General features: G+C 41.5%; 1 protein-coding gene across 1 annotated transcript; it reads right to left on the reverse strand.

Moving 5' to 3' along the window:
- Nucleotides 1-8,540: 8,540 nt before the first annotated feature.
- On the reverse strand, nt 8,541-17,918 carry LOC133628609 (endogenous retrovirus group 3 member 1 Env polyprotein-like). Its single transcript, XM_062016994.1, has 3 exons — nt 17,366-17,918; nt 10,651-12,246; nt 8,541-8,545 (listed from the first exon to the last, which is right to left on the reverse strand). The coding sequence occupies exons 2-3, from the start codon at nt 11,849-11,851 to the stop codon at nt 8,541-8,543; spliced, it is 1,206 nt and encodes a 401-aa protein (XP_061872978.1). The 5' UTR covers nt 11,852-12,246; nt 17,366-17,918.
- Nucleotides 17,919-20,660: the final 2,742 nt, after the last annotated feature.

Below are 20,660 nucleotides of genomic sequence, written 5' to 3' on the forward strand. Positions count from 1 at the left end.
CATTGGTATAATGGTGCAGAGCCTGTGTCAATTAAAAAAGGGTCTAAAATTGCTCAGCTCATACCATTTAGATCTATGGTGCCAAATAAAGGAGAGAAACATAGAGGGAATGGAGGTTTTGGATCCACAGGTGATCCTCAGATCCTGTTTGCAATGGATATTCGTAAATCAAAGCCTGAAGATCTGGTATTACTAACCGGTCCAAATCAACAGCAGTTAAAAATACAAATTATTTTGGACACTGGGGCAGATGTTACTATTGTACCAAAGTCTCTTTGGCCTGTGACATGGCCTTTGGACAATAAGGGTGGAGGAATTTTTGGAGTTGGAGGTATCCAATAAACTCAAATCAGTAAATCAGCTATTAGCTTCACAATATCAGATGGTTCAATTGCTCAGACATGACCATATGTTTTGAATGTTTATGATATATTGAGCCAGCTAGGAGTGAGACTGACTAACCAGCATTTTATAGTTGCGGCCATTGGGGGATGACCAATCCTTAAACTTCAATGGGAAACTGATAATCCTGTTTGGATTGATCACTGCTCGTTAACATCTGAAAAGCTGTCCACAATTCACAGTTTAGTAGAAGAGCAAGTAGAGAGGGGACATACTGTTCCATCTCCGAGTTCTTGGAATACGCCTATTTTTACTATTCCTAAGAAAAGTGGGAAATGGCGTTTGCTTCATGATTTAAGAGCCATTAATGCTGTAATGAAAGACACGGGAGCCTTACAACCAGGGTTACCCTCACCGGTTATGCTACCTGAACATTGGGACTTATTGATAATTGATTTAAAGGATTGCTTTTTTACCATTCCTGATGACTGAGAACAATTTGCCTTTACAGTACCATCTGTGAACAAGCAGAAGCCAACAAGACATTATCACTGGGTAGTGCTTCCCGAAGGGATGAAAAAATGCGCCAACCATTTGCCAAATATATGTGGCTTGGGCGTTGGCATCCATCAGCTGGAAACATTCTGATTGGATAATTTACCACTATATGGATGATATCCTTATAGCAGCCCAAAATTTAGATGTGAATGTTGTTTTACCTTATTTACAGTCTGAGTTAAAACAATCTGGATTGCAGATTGCTCCTGAGAAAATTCAAAACCAAGTACCATGGTCCTACCTTGGTTGGGTGATTCCTGGTGCTCAAATTCGGCCACAAAAAAATCAGATCAAAACAGATATCAAAAACCTAGCAGATATCCAAAAACTGATGGGAGACATACAGTGGGTACGTTCTCTGTGTGGAATTACTAATGAGGATTTAGAGTCACTTATGCCTCGACTGAGAAGCAGTACTTATGAGATGATTCTCGAGCTTTGTCTCAGAAGCAATAGATAGCACTACAATCTATTGCAAACAAGATATCTAGCACCACTGCAAGTCGTTTTACATCACATATGCCTATAGAGCTCATGTTAATCAATGGGGGAAACGGAAAATACCCCTATGCCCTTATAGCTCATTGGGTGGAAAGTGAACCTCAACCATTGAAAATTTTGGAATGCATATTTTTAGCTTCTCGATTGCCAAAACCAGTTTTCACTAGATTGGAAGCATTTGGTCTTTTGATAATGAAAGGCCACACCAGAATTATTGAAATTGCTGGCAAAGACACAGATTGAATTCTGTGTCCTTTAACTCAAGCGTATTTAGACTGGGGATTTTGTCACAGTGAGGATTTACAGACTGCATTGGAAGGGTTTCAGGGAACTATTTCAAATGTATATTATCCACATAAGTTTTATGCAATTTTGCAGAATCAAATTTTTGAGGAGGTTCCATATTGATCAGAAACTCCAGTTGAAGGCCTTACAGTCTTTACAGATGCAAGTAAAAATAATCTCAAAGCAGCCATAACTTGGCAGGAGTCAGCAAAATTGAATGATCATATGCTTGAGGGACAGACTGGAGACTCTTTACAAACACTAGAATTAAAAGCAGTTGTATGGGTTTTTTCTACCCGGTCAAATGTTCCAATTATCATTGTATCTGTTTCTTTGTATGTTGTAGGAATTGTGCAATGCTTGGAGAGAGCTATACTAAAAGAAGTCAGCAATAGGGTTTTGTGGCAACTTTTACAACACTTGTTATCATTACTTAATAACAGACAACATGTTTATTTTATAATGCATATCAGAAATCATTCAGGACTACCTGGAGGTTTAACATTCGGAAATGATTGAGCTGACAGGTTGGTAACTCCAGTCTGGTCAGGTCCTCCAGTAGATTGTTTTACTCAAGCCCGACAAGCTCATTCCTTTTTTCACCAAAATGCTAAAATGCTACACAAACAATTTTGAATATCTCTTAATGATGCCATTGGTATTGTACAGTCCTGTCCTGACTGCCAGAAAGCAGGAACAGGCATTGGCATTGGAATTAACCCTTGAGATCTTGGACCACTGCAATTATGGCAGATGGACGTTACTCACATTAATGAATTTGGTCGACTGAAATATGTGCATGTTACTATTGATACTTTTTCTGCTATCATTTGGATTACAGCCTTGACAGGTGAATCTGCTAAATATGTGATTGAACATTTGAGAGGTTGTTTTGCAGCAATGGGAGTACCTCAAGCAATAAAGACAGATAATGGCCCTGGATATGTCAGTCAGCGACTTCATCGCTTCTTACAACTCTGGGGAATTCGTCATACAACAGGTATTTCACATTCTCCAATAGATCAGGCCATCGTCAAGGGGAGCCATCACACGATTAAACAGATGCTTGAAAAACAAAAAAGGGGAGAAACTGGACTATCTCCTCATAACAGACTACAAAAGGTGATTTATGTACTGAATTTTTTGCGATTGGTGGGAAACAGGGATGAACCGCCTGCAGTAGTACATGGACCAGCATTGAGCTCGGGGAGAGAAAACATAGACTCTAAAATATTGGTTCAATACAAGGACTTGAAAACAGGTCAATGGAAAGGATCTGCAGAAGTACATTTAACAGGACAAGGTTATATATGTGTCATTACAGATCAAGCACCATGGTGGATTCCAGCAAAGTGGACTAAGCCATATCAATTGCGTGATGCAGAACTGAATGGCCAGAAGGACAGTGGAGACAACGTCTCCGAGAATGCCGGCTGATCCATCCTCAATCCGTTGCCTCAACGAGTGTAAAAACTGTTGGCCGTGATGTCGTGCATTTTTCTGTAAATGTGATGACAAATAGTGGCTTTCTTACAGTGGAAAATTTCAAAGGTGTTTATGTGTCAGGAATGGAACTTGGAAGAATAGAACATTTTGACATTGAGAAGTCAGTGACACATTAAAAAAAAAGGTGAAGAAGGTTTGTGGTAAGTGGTTTCTGTTTTGGACTCATTGGTGAAGGATTTTTTTTTTTAATCAGAAGTAAAAAATTAATTTTGTCATACTGTTGATGCTTCAAATGATTGTGGTAAATGGTTTTAGGCAAGTTCAACAACCCAAGCAAAACATGTGGATTACACTGGCCAAAGCAATCAATCAGTCTATAATATGTTTATCAATGGCCACTCCAGATAATCCTTTTTCTACCTGTTTGGTGGGAGTTCCATCAGATGTGGTACAATGGCCTATACCAAATGCATTAAAAACAAATCCCTTAGTTAAGGGTAATGGCAAAGTTGACAACTGGGATTTGATCATTTCATGGTTGCCAACAATGACAACAGAGCCACAGGAGTTAGAAATATTGGGATCTATAAAGATGGATTTTTGTGTTCAGTTTGATTTTACCAGCAATATCAAAAAAATGAGACACAATGTGGATCCCATCCTGGGCATGTATAAGAACACGACATCTTGGTGCAATTATACTTCACCAAAAAGACCCAGGTCTTGTCTTGTGCCTATACAGTTACCAAAGGGAATTTTTCTGATCTGTGGGGACCAGGCATGGCCTGGAATACCCTCGAGATCACAAGGGGGACCGTGCAGTTTGGGATGACTGACGATCTTGATGCCTAATCACACAAGGAGTTGGAAACAGTCTTCCAATATGATTTGTATATGAATTTACTAGAGAATGTGATGACCATGTTACCCTTTGATCTCCCTCAGCAATAATAGCAACCAGCATATTTGCTCCGGGTGTAGGAGTATTTGCTTCATTAAATCAGCTACGCAAATCAGGATGCTGGCTTAGCAAACAAGGTAATCAAACCTCAATAGCGTTAGAAGGCTTGATTAGTGATGTAAGTAGTATCAGATATGCAACTTTGCAGAATAGAGCTGCTATTGATTTTTTGCTTTTAGCCCATGGTCATGGATGTGAGGATCTTGATGGAATGTGCTGCATGAACTTATCAGATCATTAGGAATCAATTCATGCCAGTATACAGAAGCTGAGAGAAGGAGTGTCCCACTTACAGGTGTCAGATGGGTGGAGATGGTTAGACAATTTGTTATCATCGTGGGGAATACAAGGATGGTTAATGTCGATAGTTAAAATGGCCATGTTTATTTTGCTGATCATCGTAGTGACATTAATGATTGTACCTTTGATTCTGAAATGTGTAATTGCTATGATTGAAAAGAGCAGTAATGATGTAAAAAGAGTCTGTCTGGTCCAAGAAGAAAAAGGGGAACAGAGCATGATAGACTGAGTTATCCAATCATAATAGAATACATCATGTATTTAGAAAAGAATAACATATATCATAGAATCATGGAACGGTAGGGGTTGGAAGGGACCTTTAGAGATCATCTAATCCAACCCCCCGGAAGAAGCAGTGTCACCTAGATCAGGTCGCATAGGAACATGTCCAGGTGGGTCTTGAAGACCTCCAAGGAAGGAGACTCCACAACCCCTCTGGGCAGCCTGTGCCACTGCTCCCTCACCGTGAAATAGTTTTTTCTTATATTTAAGTGGAAATTTTTGTGTTCCAGCTTCATCCCATTACCCCTTGTCCTGTTACTAGCTACTATAGAAAAGAGGGATGTCCCAACCTCCTGACACCCATCCTTTAGATATTTATAAATGTTAATAAGATCTCCCCTCAATCTCCTCTTCTCCAGACTAAACAGTCCCAGTTCCCGCAGTCTTTCCTCATATGAAAAATGTTCCAGTCCCCTGATCATCTTGGTGGCCCTGCACTGGATTCTCTCCAGCACTTCCCTGTCCCTCTTGAGCTGAGGAGCCCAGAACCGGACACAGGACTCCAGATGAGGCCTCACCAGGGCAGAGTAGAGGGGGAGAAGAACCTCCCTTGACCTGATGCCCACACTCTTCTTGATGCATCCCAGGATGCCATTGGCCTTCTTGGCCATGAGGGCACATTGCTGGCTCATATTTAGTTTATTATCAATCAGGACTCCCAGGTCTCTCTCTGCAGAGCTGCTCTTCAGCAGGTCAATCCCCGGCCTGTCCTGGTGCAGGGGGTTGTTCCTTCCCAGATGCAGGACTCTGCAGTTGTCCTTGTTCAACCTCATGAGGTTCCTCTCTGCCCAACTCTCAAGCCAGTCGAGATCCTGCTGAATGGCAGCACAGACTTCTGGGGAATCAGTCAGTGCTCCCAGATTGATGTCATCAGCGAACTTGCTGAGGGTACACTCTGTCCCCTCATCCAGGTCATTGATGAAGATATTGAACAAGACTGGCCCCAGAACCAATCGCTGTGGAACTCCACTGGCCACAGGCTCGGAGCTACCACTGCTTTTATTACAAGTGGACCATGTTCAGAGCATCTTAAAACTCAGCCTGGTGGATTACTCTTAAAAAATAAAGCACGGACCTTGTTCTGACAGGGATGCAGACAATTACAGTACCCAGAAAAGTGTGACATTTCAGCTCTGACCATGTCAGGGCTCCTGAGTGTCAGTTACAATAAAATAAATGACCCATTTCCTGAAGGATTGTGGGACTCCTTGGAGACAGACAGACAGCTTTATGTTTGGTTGTTTTGGGTTTTTTTTCCCTGATGGAAGGCTGTGTTCTCCTGCTCCTTGGCATCAGGAGCTGGGAGGAATGGGCATGCTCTCATGCCCACGCTGCTGCCCTGGCAGTGCCCACTCGGCTGCTCCCACCCCATCCCCGGCACCATCTCTATGACGCCTTCTGCTCCTCTGCCAAGAGGGACAAGGGGACAAGAGTTGTGTAGTGTCCCTTGCAGGAAGAGCTGGCAGGACCCCAAAACAGGCTGCAGGATCCCAAGCTTCACAAGACCCCCTTCCAGAAAGCCCCATACATTGCTAACTCTGGCCAGAGGAGAAGACTGAGCAGGTTTCAATTCAAACATGATTTTTGTTTTAAATCTTAAAACCATGAAGACCTCTCCAGCACCTTCAAGAGCAGGCTATGGACACAGGACATAAACCAACGTGGAACTTGTTTCCACTCCCCTTCAGTAAGTTATTCCATTGGTTTTAGGAAAACCAGCTTAAAACATCACCTTACTTTAACTTTCCCACAGCTCCCCAAGGGCACTACCAATGCACAAGTGGTGTAAAACCTCCAGCCTGCTTTGGTCCAAGGCATCTGCCCTTGGCTCAGTGCAGGGCTGGGGTGGGAAGGGACCTCCCAAGGTCACTTTGGCCAACCCCAACGTTCCTCCAGCCCATCCCCTCAACAGGGACATGGGGGTTTTGATATTGCCTGGGCAGAACATCTCATGGGTTACCAGAAAACATGCAAGGACAAGGACAGACGGATGGAGATGCATGGATGCCCCTCCAGCACCTCTTGCAGAAACAAGGAAAATCTTCCAGCTGAGACTCCTGCAATACCCCCAGCTCCACAATCCCCAGGATAAACTTGCAATTTTCAGGTAAACCCCAGCAAAGATTTCTGAGCTCAATTCCCTACAGAGCTTGCTCATTTACCAGTGACGAGCAGATGAGCTGGTAAGGCAGTAGGGCTAAACGATCACACACCTCTTTGGAGTGGACAAACACTCCCATGGGGCTGGGCTGCTCCTTACATAAAAACAGGTTAAGGAAAACTTTCCTGGTGAGCAGATTGCTCCCTAACTGCCTCTGCAATGCTTCTCCTGCCTCTCCCTGCAGCAGCTAAAAGCCATCCAAGCAGATGCCAGATGATGTAGGACACCAGCCCCATCATTGATGCATTTTTCTCCTGTGCCACTTGTTTTCTTAATTTTTTACAAGTTTCTGGGCAAGTGCCTTTTTCATCCCCCAAGTACTCAGTACAGGACCCTCCCATGTCATTTGCATGCTTCAAACTGGACAGAATAAAAATGTAAAGGTGCACAAGGGCTTAGACCCCTCTGTCAGTGAGGAGTGCCGGTCTCGGGACAGCTGGGATTGGGACGACACACCGAAACACACCAAACCCACTCAGGACTGCTGAACAGGGAGAATTGTCAAGAGCAAATGCTGCCATGCTGCATGCAAGCCCCCAATTTATTGTCAAAGTTACATTATATGTGTTTTTGCTTTTACATCCTGCTGACCTTCAGACTTTGCCTGTTTTCCACTCATGCTGCTGCTTCTCACACTCACAAGAGGGCATTCTGTAACATTACTTCATTTGCCCACAATCAGTCTCATCATCTGAAGATCTGTTTACATTTTTTGCCAGTTACTAGTTCTTTGATCCCACAGAGGAGGATGGGCAGACCTTGCAAACTACTTCTTCTGCTGGGTCCTCCCCACTGTCCCCTCAGTTTGTTGGATCTGTTTGGTAGCTGAGAATCCCTGGCATCCCCAAACCCAGAGAGGCAGCCCACAGTGTTGGTCACAAGTGGAAGATTTAGGAGCTCTCCACTCCAGCTTTTAAGTGGTCATGGTGAAAATGAGTTTTCACCTAAAACTTGTGAAAAGCTCTTCTCTGGGGGGAAAAAAAAAAAAAGGAAAAGTCTCTGCAACCTCTTAAAAAGGTTTTTTATTAAAAAGAAACTTACAGCCTCCAGGTTTCACGCTCCTCAATTTTGCGGATTTTTTCCCACTCCTCTCCTTAATTTTTGGGAAGGAGGATGTAGGAAATGTTAGTGTTGTTTTTGCAGGATGAAGCCAAGGGGATTAAGACAAAGAACTTCTACTATAACTGTTTTTTTTGTATTGCTAATCAGATGCCCAATGAGCTTTAAATTTTAAATAAGACTGGGGGGGGTATGGGTGACAAGAACCAAGCATCCCCTGAGGGGATTGTAGGCACCTAGGAAAATTGTAAATCTTAGAGTACCTAATCAATGGGGAAACAAGGGAGAAAAGAAAGAAAACACCTTCTGCCTGCATTGAGGGAGGCACCTTTCAGTCCTAAATCCAGCAAATCTGGAAGGCAGTGGAAAGGTGGGTGCTGGAGGGAAAAGGGGATGGAGACATTTCCTCCTGCTCCAGCCTGGAGCTGCAAACCCCTGGGCCAACCTTGAGCCATCCTGAGTAGCCTGAACTCTCCCCAAAACCCTCTCAAGTAACTCTGGAAAACATTAACATCACTGGGGGCTTGGGCTGGTGGGGCAGAAATCTCCTTTTTTGTTTTATTTTGATTTAATTCTGAAAGTCTCAATTTTCAAAGCAAGTACTTTAACCCCAACTTCCCTGAGTCACATCTCTGCTTGGGTTTTTTAACCTAAAAGGTAAAGACAGAAACAAATTCAACTGGGAGAAGCAGATTCAGTCCTAGCAATTGCCACCGAGGTTCTCCAGGGAATTAAATTTATTCCTTTCTTCTGAATAGAAAAATTGTCAAGTTCTTAACAAAGGGCATCTGCTCATGATGGGCTCCATCTTCTACAGGTTCAAAACTTGGAAGTCACAAAGTTTACAGCTAAATTGCAATTTCTTGGACATATTTGCCAGTTACGGGGAAATAAAGGTATTTCTCTCACTTTAGGCTGAAATTTTTTTCTCCCAGATAGGTTAAAATTGATTAAATTATATCAGTTTTAAATCTCATGGAAGAAATGCACTGATAAATGATTAATGACTGATTTTATAACAAATTATTTCTAGTTTCTCTAGCTGGAAATCATAAAAATGTATTAATTTCCAAGTGACTACAGTTCTCAGAAGCATAAAATCATCTCTCAGCTCAGAGCTGGGGGTTCACAGAAAGAAAGCAAAGAATTCATATTTATTACTTGGTTTTGGTAATCAAAAAAGTAGGAACAAACCAAATCCCAGTAAACTCGATACCCTCAGAAAAGAGCATTCCTCCTGCCTTTCAGCTTTCAAGCCCTGCTGTAAACAAGGATGTTGCTAATTTTTTTATTATACCAGAACTTGTAAACCTGTTTTAAGGGGAAGAGAATGATCTCAGGACTGGATTAAACCCATATTTTATCTCAGCATTCAAGACAATGTCTGTATTTTACATGGAAAACAACTACCAAACTTTGTTTAGTTCAATCTCCAGATAATCTGACCACCATGTGATAAATGAAGTATCCCCAAGCAGGATTCCGGTTGAGTTTAGAAATTTATTGGATGAATAAGAGCAAGCAAACAGCCCTGGGTGCACTGAGAGCCTCTGCTCTATCAGAATGCACACCCGTCACATCCCGAGTTCGCATTAAGTAGGGTAGGCCTTATACGTATTCATGGCTTTTCCTCGAAGGGGCTGAAAAATGATAATCATTTCTGGGAAAGGGTCCTCTGCTTCTCGCGCATGCTTTGTTCCATCTCGGAGGGGGGTCTTTTTCACCCTCCCTAGGTGATCGTCGGAGGAAGTCAGCAGTCCTCCTCATGGTGTCCCCCAGGCGACCTCCATGTGTATATCTCTGCAAAACTGGTTCAAGCCAATCTCCCCAAAACATCTGCCAAGCTGCTGTTACAAGAAGCAGAAACACCCTCCTTATCAAAACCTGGTTCAAGCTAGTCCTCCAGGACACCTGTCAAGCTGCCGTTACGAAAAGCAAGAACAAGTTACACAAGAACAAATAAAGTTACCAAAAATTATCATCCATATTCGTTGATCCACATTGACACGAATCAAGGGAACACATTTCACAATCCCCCATTTTCTTTTTGATACTATTGATTCGTGTTTTAGCTTCTGAGTTAATACTTGTTTGATTGATATCAATTTTGGATCTTCCTTCAATTTTAATATCATCAAAGGGTTGGTTTTACCGCTTACTGCTTTTTCAGGATCTATGGGCATAGCAGTAATTTGCATACCTTGGATTATAGAGTGGATCAGTCTAATCAAACACGGGATCATACAAGGTAAAAACAATAAGCTTAATATTGAACACAATATCATAAATCCTAATTTCTTCCACCAAACACCGCCAAATAAATTATCCCACCAGTCATTCTTCAAAATTGAGTCCCATCGTTGTACAGGTGCATGTGCAACTCGTTTAATTTCATCTGCAATCTTTGTAATTGTATCCCCATGATCATCAATTTCTATACAACATTCAGATGTATTAAATTTTCCACACACGCCTCCTTCTGCTGCCAGTAGATAATCCAAGGCTAGCCGATTCTGATACACGGCTGCTCGAGTTTGAGATAATTGTTTTGCTACTAATTCTAAAGCCCAAGCAGTTTGATTAGTAATTATTTCAACTACTGCTTGTAACCGAATGATGCGGTTTAGCATGTAGATAGGAGTTCTATAACCCCAACTTCCATCTTGTGCCCATGTAGCTGGGTCATAATAATTAATGATTCGTTCAGGGGGCCATTCATTATCTTTCCACTTTTGTGCTCCCCCTATTAATATACTTCTCTTTCTTCGGTTCAGGGTCTCATACAAAGGTATTCCCAAATGATTATTTTTCATTTTTGGCAGCAAGAAAAAGGCGGGTTGGATCATTCCAATGGTACAGCTACCTCTCCATCTCTTTGGTAATTCGTTATATGCTCTTTGCCCACATATCCAAAATAGCCCATCAGGAGACTTCCAATTGCTATTTGTTTTTCTAGGATTTTCCCAAAAGGACTTCAAATCCCTAATTTCTTCAAATGGGTTTGCATTCATTTTGTTTTTCCAACATTGAGTTTGATTGCCAGGGCAGTTGGTAGTCCAATACCCATCGGGTGACTTTGGCCACCAGGTACTACTTGTTGAGTTAGTGGTCAAGATCATTTTGCAAGGTGTATGTCCAACATATTGTGTAAAATCACTGCTATTTCTAGATATACAAAACTGGCCTATTACTTCATGACTTAGCACCCATCCTTCAGGTCTGCTTGTGCTGGATTTATGGGTGTTGTTCCATTCCAATAATTGTTGGGGTTCCACACTCTCTCCTCTCCATGGCCACTGCTCAGTCATCTGAGACCCTCCACATATCCAACAAGAGGATACATTCAATTCTGTAGCTATTTTCTGCATCAAATCTACAAATAAATTCTGTCCTTTAGTTGGTAAATCCCATGTGCTCATCCTTTCTTTGAGTTTTTCATATAATGATTTTGAAGTTGAAGGAGGTCGTTTGCGAGTTGTTTTTAATCTTCGTGTAACATTCTTTACTAATTCTTCTTTAAATCTATCTTGTTGTCCTCCTCCATCTGAATACCCCCACATTCCTCCTTGAGTGAAACATATATATTTCTCTCCCTTGGGACAAGTTCCATAGCCATAGACTACTCTTCCTGTCTTGTCGCCAAGATTCTCAGCTACCCAAAGAGTCAATCCTGCTGTTTGGCATTTTTCCAATTGAGTTCTTTTATAACACCCAGCATTTATGTGGGTATGATAGGCCAGAGTTGACACCGTTTGTTTCCCATATGCCACTTGTTGGTAGCATTTGGAGCACGAATCGGCTGAAACTCCATGTATGATTAGGTTGATCCATACAAACAAAATCAAACCCCACCTTTTTACTCCTCTGCCTCCACCGCCTACTGGGGTGCTTCCAGCAGCGGGGTTATTCATCTTCATGGCAGCAGGGGTATTCTTCAGGGGTCTCATATGAATCATGCTAAATGAGACTCGTATGGTTTTTGCCAAACTTCAGTATTAAAGGGATTTCCTGGTTTATTTAGTTCAGTTTCTAACACGTGGCCTAACAATCCTTTAAACTTGTGTGGAGTTTCTCCCTACCTTATTGTAACAGCACTTTATCTTCAAAGTGTGCTTAGGTGTTGAGGGAGGGAATTTTTCGCAAAATGATCTTACCACCACTCTCAGTTACCGTCACAAAGTCTCCTTTGTTGCGTGCTCTTTCAAGATCGTCTGAAGGTCAATTTAGTCTCTCCAGGCTCAGATGCGACTTTCCATTCTTTCACTGGACCTTTTACTCGTGAAACGTGGGTCCATCCCTTTTCAGCAGTTCTCACAGCCGTCTCTGTAGTTAATAAAACAAGAAAAGGTCCCTCCCAGAGAGGAGATAAGGTTTCTTCCTTCCATGCTTTTATTAGAACTTTATCTCCTGGTTCTAATTGGTGAATTGCAAATCCAAGCGGTGGAGTCTGGGCTAACATCCCAATTTCCCTTAATTCTTTTAATCTTTTCCCAATGGTTACCACATATTTCTGGATAGTTTGATCCTCAATTGTATTGTTCTCTAGAGGCATCCCTTGGGAATAGGGCATGCCATATAACATTTCATATGGTGATAATCCAGTTTCACTGTGAGGTTTAGTTCTTATATTCAAAAGTGCCAATGGCAAGCACTTTGTCCAAGACATTTGGGTCTCAATCATCAATTTAGCTAGCTGTTGTTTTATTGTTTGATTCATCCTTTCTACTTTTCCTGAACTCTGTGGGTGCAAGGGAGTATGGTATTCCCACTGGATACCTAGTGATTGGCATAATAATTTTATTACTTTAGAAGTAAAGTGCGTGCCTTGGTCTGAATCTATGTACTGGATTATCCCATATCTAGGTACTAAGTGTTCTAATAAAATTTTTACTACCATCTGTGCCGTGGCTCGTGCCACAGGGTAAGCCTCTACCCATTGTGTTAAGTGATCCACGATTACTAGTAAGTATTTTACCCTTCCCACCTTGGGTAATTCTGTAAAATCAACTTGTACTCTTTCAAAAGGTCTATAAGCTGTTTTTCTTCCTCCAGTTGCTACTTGTCGAAATATTTTCTTATTTATCTTTTGACACGTTAAGCAACCCCGTGTAATTTGCTTTGTTATTTCAAAGATTCCAATACAGCCAAATTGTTTAAGAAAATGATCACTTAAGGTTTCTGTACCCCAATGCGTTTGTGCATGTAAGCGTTCCATAATGTGTCTAGCAAGGGCTTTTGACAACATTTCCCTCCCATCAGGTAACATCCACTTCCCTTGTTCTAATTTGGCCCCTATTTTCTCCAACTTATTTAATTCCTCAGGGGTAAATTTCTTTTCTCTTTGTTCTTGTTCCTTTTCATTGTTGCCTCTCTTAGTTTGTACTACACAGACTTTAATCGTCTGAGCCCTGAGAGCTGCTTCCTGAGCTTCCCTATCTGCTAAGTTATTTCCTCTAGTTCGGTAATCTAATCCTTTTTGGTGTCCTCTTACATGTACTATGGCTATTTTCTTTGGTTCCCTTAGAGTTTTTAGGATTTTTATTATTAATTCTTGATGTATTAAATTCTTCCCTTGGGTATTAATTAAGCCTCTTTCTTCCCAAATTTTTCCAAAAGTATGTACTATCCCATATGCATATTTAGAGTCCGTGAATATAGTCCCGCTCTTTCCTTTCAATAATTCTAAGGCCCTATAAAGGGCATACAACTCACAAGCTTGAGCTGACCATGTTGGGCTCACGGGTCCTGACTCTACTATGTCTAACCCTTTATTTATTATTGCATACCCCGATTTTCTCTTTCCCCTCACCATTCGAGAAGATCCGTCGATGAACAGTATTTCCCCTTCTTTTAGTTCAGTATCTCTTAAGTCAGGTCTAACTTTTGTTTGGGTCTCGATTATTTCTAAACAATTGTGTTGTAGTACCTCTAATGGTTCTCCAAATAAAAATTGTGCTGGGCTCTGTGCAGATGTTACTTTTAATTCTAGGTCAGGGGAATCTATTAATATTGCTTCATATTTTAAAATCCGACTATCCGTTAACCATTTTTCTGCTTTTTGTTGTAAAACTGTCCTAACATTATGTGGGGTGTACACCTTTAAGGGTGCACTGAAGGTAATTTTCCTGGCTTCCTCTATTAATAAAGCCGTCGCGACTAGGGCTTGGAGACAAGCAGGCCATCCTCTGCTTACTGGGTCAAGTAGTTTAGAGCAATATCCCACAGGCTTTTTGGTTCCTGCCCAGTCCTGAGTGAGGACTCCATACGCTGTTTGATTTGAGGTATTTACAAAAAGATAAAAAGGTTTCTCTAAGTCTGGGAGACTCAGTACAGGTGCTTGTATTAATGCACTCTTTATTTCCTCAAATCTCTGGTCATCTTCTGCAAGCCACTTAAGTTGGTTGTTAGTTAATTTGTTATATAAAAATTTTACTTTCTCACTATAATTTTCAAGCCATGGTCTGCAATATCCTAACAATCCTAATATCTGCCGAATTTCTTTTTTTGTTTTTGGTGGTCTTAAAGATAAAATCCCAGATACTCGTTCAGGGTCTAATTTTTTTCTTCCTCTATTTAGTCAATGTCCTAGGTATTTTACTTCTTGTTCTACAAATTGTAATTTTGACCGGGACACTTTCAATCCTCTCTCTCCCAAAAAGTTTAACAACTTTATGGTAGCCTTTCGAGTCTCTTCCTCAGTTTCCCCTGCCACTAATAGATCATCTACATACTGCAATAATTTAATTTCTTTGGGTATTAAAAAATCCTGCAAAATTCTTTCTAAAGTTTGTCCAAATAAATTTGGTGATTCCGTAAACCCCTGTGGCAGCACAGTCCATCTTAGTTGTTGCTTTCGTCCTGTCTCAGGATCCTCCCATTCAAAAGCAAAATAATCTCTGGACCCCTCGTCCAAAGGACAAGCCCAAAATGCATCTTTTAAATCTATCACACTATACCAAGTATATTTTGGAGAAATATGACTCAATAGTGTATAAGGATTTGCCACCACAGGGAATTTAGTGATGGTTCGCTGATTTACAGCCCTTAGATCTTGTACCATTCTATATGATCCATCTGGTTTCTTTACAGGGAGGATAGGTGTATTATGGGGTGACATACAGGGTTCCAAAGTCCCCTGTTCTAAAAGTCTGTCAACCACTGGTTTTAACCCCTTCCGACCTTCCATGGATATGGGGTATTGTTTGATTCTTATTGGACGATGTGGGTCTATTATTTGAACACTTATGGGGTCCATTTCTTTTTTTCCAGTTTCTCCCTCTTCATACCATACTAAGGGATTAATATTTTTCTCATCTTCTTGTGTTAGGGGATATAACTTAATTTGTAACTTGTCCCCTTGACTCTGGATGCTTAGATTTAATTTCAGGATCAGATCTCTCCCCAGTAAATTATATTCTGCTTCAGGGAGTAACAACAAATCATTAAGGTAAATTTTCTTCTCTGACTCTATTTCTACATCTTTTAAAATGGGCACTTTAAAGGGTTCTCTTTTTGCCCCAATTACTGAAATATAATTTTTCTCTTTTTCTATCCCTTTTGGGAGCTTTTGGATGGTTGACTTTTCAGCACCCGTATCGACTAAAAATAAAACTTCTTCCTTATGGGGACCTATTAGTAATTTTATCAAGGGCTCTGTTGATGTTGACGTCCCCAACAAATATAGCCCCTGACTCCCCTATTCCTCTTTAAACATTTTTTCATCTTGTTCCCGTTTTCTACAATTCTTCTGAATATGCCCCTTCTTGTTACAGTAGTAACAGACAGGAATACCAGACCTCTCTCTAGAAGGTCGTCCCTGGGGTGTCATCTCTATTTTCTTTTTCCCTTTCTCCCCAGATGAGATTTCAGTTTTCTTACTCTCTCTTATGGCTGCTACAAAAATTTTTGCTTTTGCTTTTTGCTTTTCTTCATCCCTCCTTATGTAGACTTTTTGAGCTTCTCTAAGAATTCCTCTAATCCTCTATTTTGCCAGTCTTCTAATTTTTCCAATTTTCTTCTTATATCCCCCCATGATTTTGCTACAAATTGTGTTCTAAGGAGTGCAGTCCCAGCCACTGTATTTGGATCTATTCCAGAATACATTTGTAAACTTTTTCTTAACCTTTCTAACCATTCCGTTGGTGATTCGTTTTTCCCTTGTTCCTCATTAAATGCTTTATTAATGTTTTGTCCTCGGGGGACCGCTTCTCTTATCCCTTGGATAATTAATGTTCTCAGGTCTCTCATGTTCTGCCTCCCTTGGGGTTGTTGGTGATCCCAGTGAGGGTCCATATTTGGCCATTTATGATCCCCAGGAGGTCCAGCCTGATTTTGTCTTTCCCAAATTCTCATTCCAGCTTGTCTAATCATACCCCTTTCCTCAGCAGTAAATAAGATCCCTAAAATGGATTGTATTTCTTCCCAGGTATAAGTATTGGGGCCTAAGAATTGGTCTAATTTTTCAGCTACCCCAAGGGGATCATCTAATAGGGTCCCCATTTCTTTTTTAAAATTTCTTACATCTGTGGTATTTAAAGGGACTGCCACAAACCCAATGCCTCCCTGATTACCTCCGAGGGGTACCTCTCGTAAGGGATATAGAGAAGCTCCCTCAGATGTGGCAGTCCTACTTCTCGTACATGCAGCCGGAGGTAGATCTAATTCCGGTGCTGTTGGTGGTGGAGGCAGGGGCAACGGTGGCGCTGGTGGAGGTACTACGGCCACTAGAGGGGGAGCCGCCGCTGGAGGTGGATTGTTAGAATATGGAGGCGGTAAGTTATCTAGTGGCTCCCATTTATCATCTTTTTCCTTTACTTTTCCATTTTTATCCCCTTCTTCTTCCTCAAACTTTTCATCTGCTTTCAATGTAAGTATTGAGGCCGGAAAAGGACGTGAAGTCCTAATCCATAATCCTGCATAATCACTTTCCTCCTGACTAAAAGGTTCCTTTGAATTAGCATATATATTTAAGACCTGGCAAATCCAGTCCTCAAAAGATCCAAAAACAGGCCAAAAGATATATGGCTTTAAAGGTTTCTTCGGCGATTCAATCATACAATATTGGACTAATTTTAATTTACTTTTTCCTTTTCTGGGGCCCCTTTCATTCCAATCCCTAATCATTATTCCTAATGGACTTTCTGATAGTATGTCTGGTAATTTGCTCCCTTTCTTTAGGTCCTGGGTCTTTGACTTTTTCTGACCCATCTACGAATTTTACTGTGGCAATTCCTACAGCCCTTGGTTACCAGTAAGAGTGTCTTGCAGGGGGTTTAGGACCTATCACCTACCCACGAATACTATAGGAATCGCTTTGGTCCTTCACCGGCCAAGTCCCTCGTGGGAGATTGGAACCGCGGTTAGAAGACCTCCACACTCGCTTCGGAACCAGGTTCCGTCTCAATCACACTCTTACACACACAGGCAACCGAATCCCACTCAACCGAATGGTATACGCCTTAAATACTTACGACTCCGTCGTCTTTGTTCGGATCTTCGCGTGCAGAATTATGGGCAAAATAAACTGCTGCAGCCAGCAAGGGAGCTCATAAAAATCAAATTCTTTGCTTGCCCCTATTCAGGTTCAGGCTGGTGTTAGTCCTGACCCGACCTGATCAGGAGCCACCAAATGGTGGGGCGCCCCTCCTAAATCAAGTCAGAATTCAGGAACCAAGACCATCCCGGATGAGCCCCCAATTGTGATAAATGAAGTATCCCCGAACAGGATTCCAGTTGAGTTTAGGAATTTATTGGATGAATAAGAGCAAGCAAACAGCCCTGGGTGCATTGAGAGCCTCTTCTCTATCAGGACACACACCCGTCACATTCCGAGTTCACATTAAGTAGGATAGGCCTCATACGTATTCATGACTTTTCCTCGAAGGGGCTGAAAAATGTTAATCATTTCTGGGAAGGGATCCTCTACTTCTCGCGCATGCTTTGTTCCATCTCGGAGGGGGGTCTTTTTCACCCTCTTTAGGTGGTCGTTGGAGGAAGTCAGTAGTCTTCCTCATGGTGTCCCCCAGGCGACCTCTGTGTGTATATCTCTGCAAAACTGGTTCAAGCTAATCTCCCCAAAACATCTGCCAAGCTGCTGTTACAAGAAGCAGAAACACCCTCCTTATCAAAACCTGGTTCAAGCTAGTCTTCCAAGACACCTGTCAAGCTGCCGTTACGAAAAGCAAGAACAAGTTACACAAGAACAAATAAAGCTACCAAAAATTATCATCCATATTCATTGATCCACATTGACACAAATCAAGGGAACGCATTTCACACCAATAACACTTGTCAGACCGAGACTAGGTGTGTGGCATCAGTTCAACAGAGCTCTTTGCTTAAGAAGTAAAGGGCAAAGTGCTTCAGATGGGAGAAGGGCCTTTGTACCCTGGACTGACTCCAGAGTTAACCCTGCTTTGAGCTTGGACTACAGTGACCTCCTGAGGCCCCTTCTAACCTGAACCGTTCTGTGTTCATACAACCCATTGCATTTTAACTCAAAAGTTCATGGCACATACTGTGCAAAAAGGCTTTAAAGTGACAGTATATTGTCTTTCACTCAGCAAGTTTAGCCAGGAACCAGCTGTGATTCCCTCAAACACCCTTTAGAGAAAAAAAAGGCAAAAAGTAGTTTATAATAACTGAATCTGAAGTTCTGTGATCATGCAGGTATGGTGTGGAATTCAGAATGACCAAATCATTGCAGGCAGACAGGGAGGGATAGAGGTTAGAAACTGTTAGTTTTTTCTGCCCCTATTCTAAAGCTTGTGCTTTATGTTGTATGAAAATTGCAGTTACCTAATGAATCATGAACAGAGCAGTGTCTGGCAGTGTATCAATAGAAGAGAATGTTATCCTATAGTTTGTATTTGGTAATGAAAAAGCGATTTTTTTTTTTCTCCTGAACCCCTCTGTTTATCTTCAGAGGTGCATCCATTAATCTCATCAGCTTTGGTTAGTACTGCAGATGCTAGACATGAGTGCAAAAAAAAATTATCCATGACAGATGAGAGTCCTAACCTTCCTCCTTCTTGGGAATCTGCAAAGATTCTGCTCCTCCACTTCTGTGGCAACCTGCAGTCCCTGCTCCTGCTTAGTGTCGGCAGAACAGATGCAAACAGCTAACAGATTCTGCTCTGATTATTTCTCTCTGGTTGAGGGACCTGCACAAGCACATACAGATAGGAATTGCTGATGCCATATGAAAATTGCTTTCCTGGTGATCTTTTAGCTTACCAAATCATCAGACTGAAGTAATTGTTTTGTGTTGTCTACTCCATGAGAAAGGCAGGGCTGGAGTAGCAGAAAGACTGAATGAGGGTCGTGGGTAAATACTTCCGAATAATTAGGAAATTTATTGGTGAAGCATGGGCAGACAAAAGCCAAACAGCCTCATTCTGCTCTTCTGTTGCCATGATACAAGTATTTTGTCATTTTTTTACTGCTATTGTAATAATCTTCTGAAGACGAGGGGAGACAAGCCCACCCTGTAGTGCAACAAGCCTCAACTTTATTTGCAAAGATACAACTCTTTTATAGATACAATAATCAGCCTCATACATATTGCAAAAGCTAAGCTCATCATTGGTTCCCAGTTAGATGCAAACCTGCCCCTGTTTCAACATACTTTGGATGCTTGTGGCTGCTCAACCCAAACTAAGCTCCTGTTTTCTCATCCTGTTATCATACAACTCTCTTGCTCTCATGTCCTTGAGCAAGGGTCCAATATCTTATTGCTTAATGCTTACTGCCTAACCAGCTGTATTCTATCATGTCCTCTTTCCTCTAGCCAAGTCTCCACAAAACTCCACACATTTCCCCCATTTTCTTTTTGGAAAATGATATTAGCCTGCCACATCCTCTCAAATGTTCTTTCTATTGTCCGTTGAATACAATTTATAAAACAGGGAAACACTAACAATACAAATAAAACAATACCCATAAAGCCAATTCCATACATTATAACATTTTGCAACCAAGGGCCTATTCCCCATCCCTTAAGCCATCCTTCAAGTCCTAATCTCTCTTCTTGTTTCAACTGATGTAATCCCTGTTGAAGTTCTTTCAGTTTGGCATGTATCGAGGTGGAATGGTCCGACAGGTTCATACAACACATGCCCTCAAATTCTTCACATCCATGTCCGTGGGCTAATAATAAAAAGTCTATGGCAGCTCTATTTTGTAACACTGCATGATTTACACTTTGAACGTCAGCTGTTAACATATCAATAATTTCTGAAGTTTTATTTAACTCATCTTTAGTCCAACATCCTAACTGTTTAGCCAAGTTCATGGCCTTATTGGCTGCTCCTCCTGGCAAAAGGGTGGCAACTATGACTTGCTTTAGTTCACTCCAAAATCGTGGGGGACCAATATCAGTACAATCAAACTCATAATAACTACATTTTTTGCGGGAGCTATTATTATGGTCAGCAAGCTGCATTAGCATTGTTAAGTTAGGGTGGAATAAAGAGAGTTTCCCCAAATAACAGGGTCCACCCGGGGGATTTACTGGTATTCCTTTCCAGGTCCTTTCTCCACAGATTAAAAATATACCCGTGGGCAATTTCTTCGGTGATGTAATACTAGAGCCATTACAGCTGGAATACAATTGCTTAAATACCGTTTCTGACTTCAAAGAAGAGTCTAAGGTGGCCCAATATTTTCGATTTCTATTAAAGTCATGGATATCCCGTGGCATAAAACTTATCCAATTTCCCCCAGTTCCATTAGTACCAAAGCTTGCATTGGCACTTCCAAACAAGT

The sequence above is a fragment of the Colius striatus genome, chromosome W (genome assembly GCF_028858725.1).
Source record: "Colius striatus isolate bColStr4 chromosome W, bColStr4.1.hap1, whole genome shotgun sequence".
NCBI classification, from domain to species: domain Eukaryota; kingdom Metazoa; phylum Chordata; class Aves; order Coliiformes; family Coliidae; genus Colius; species Colius striatus.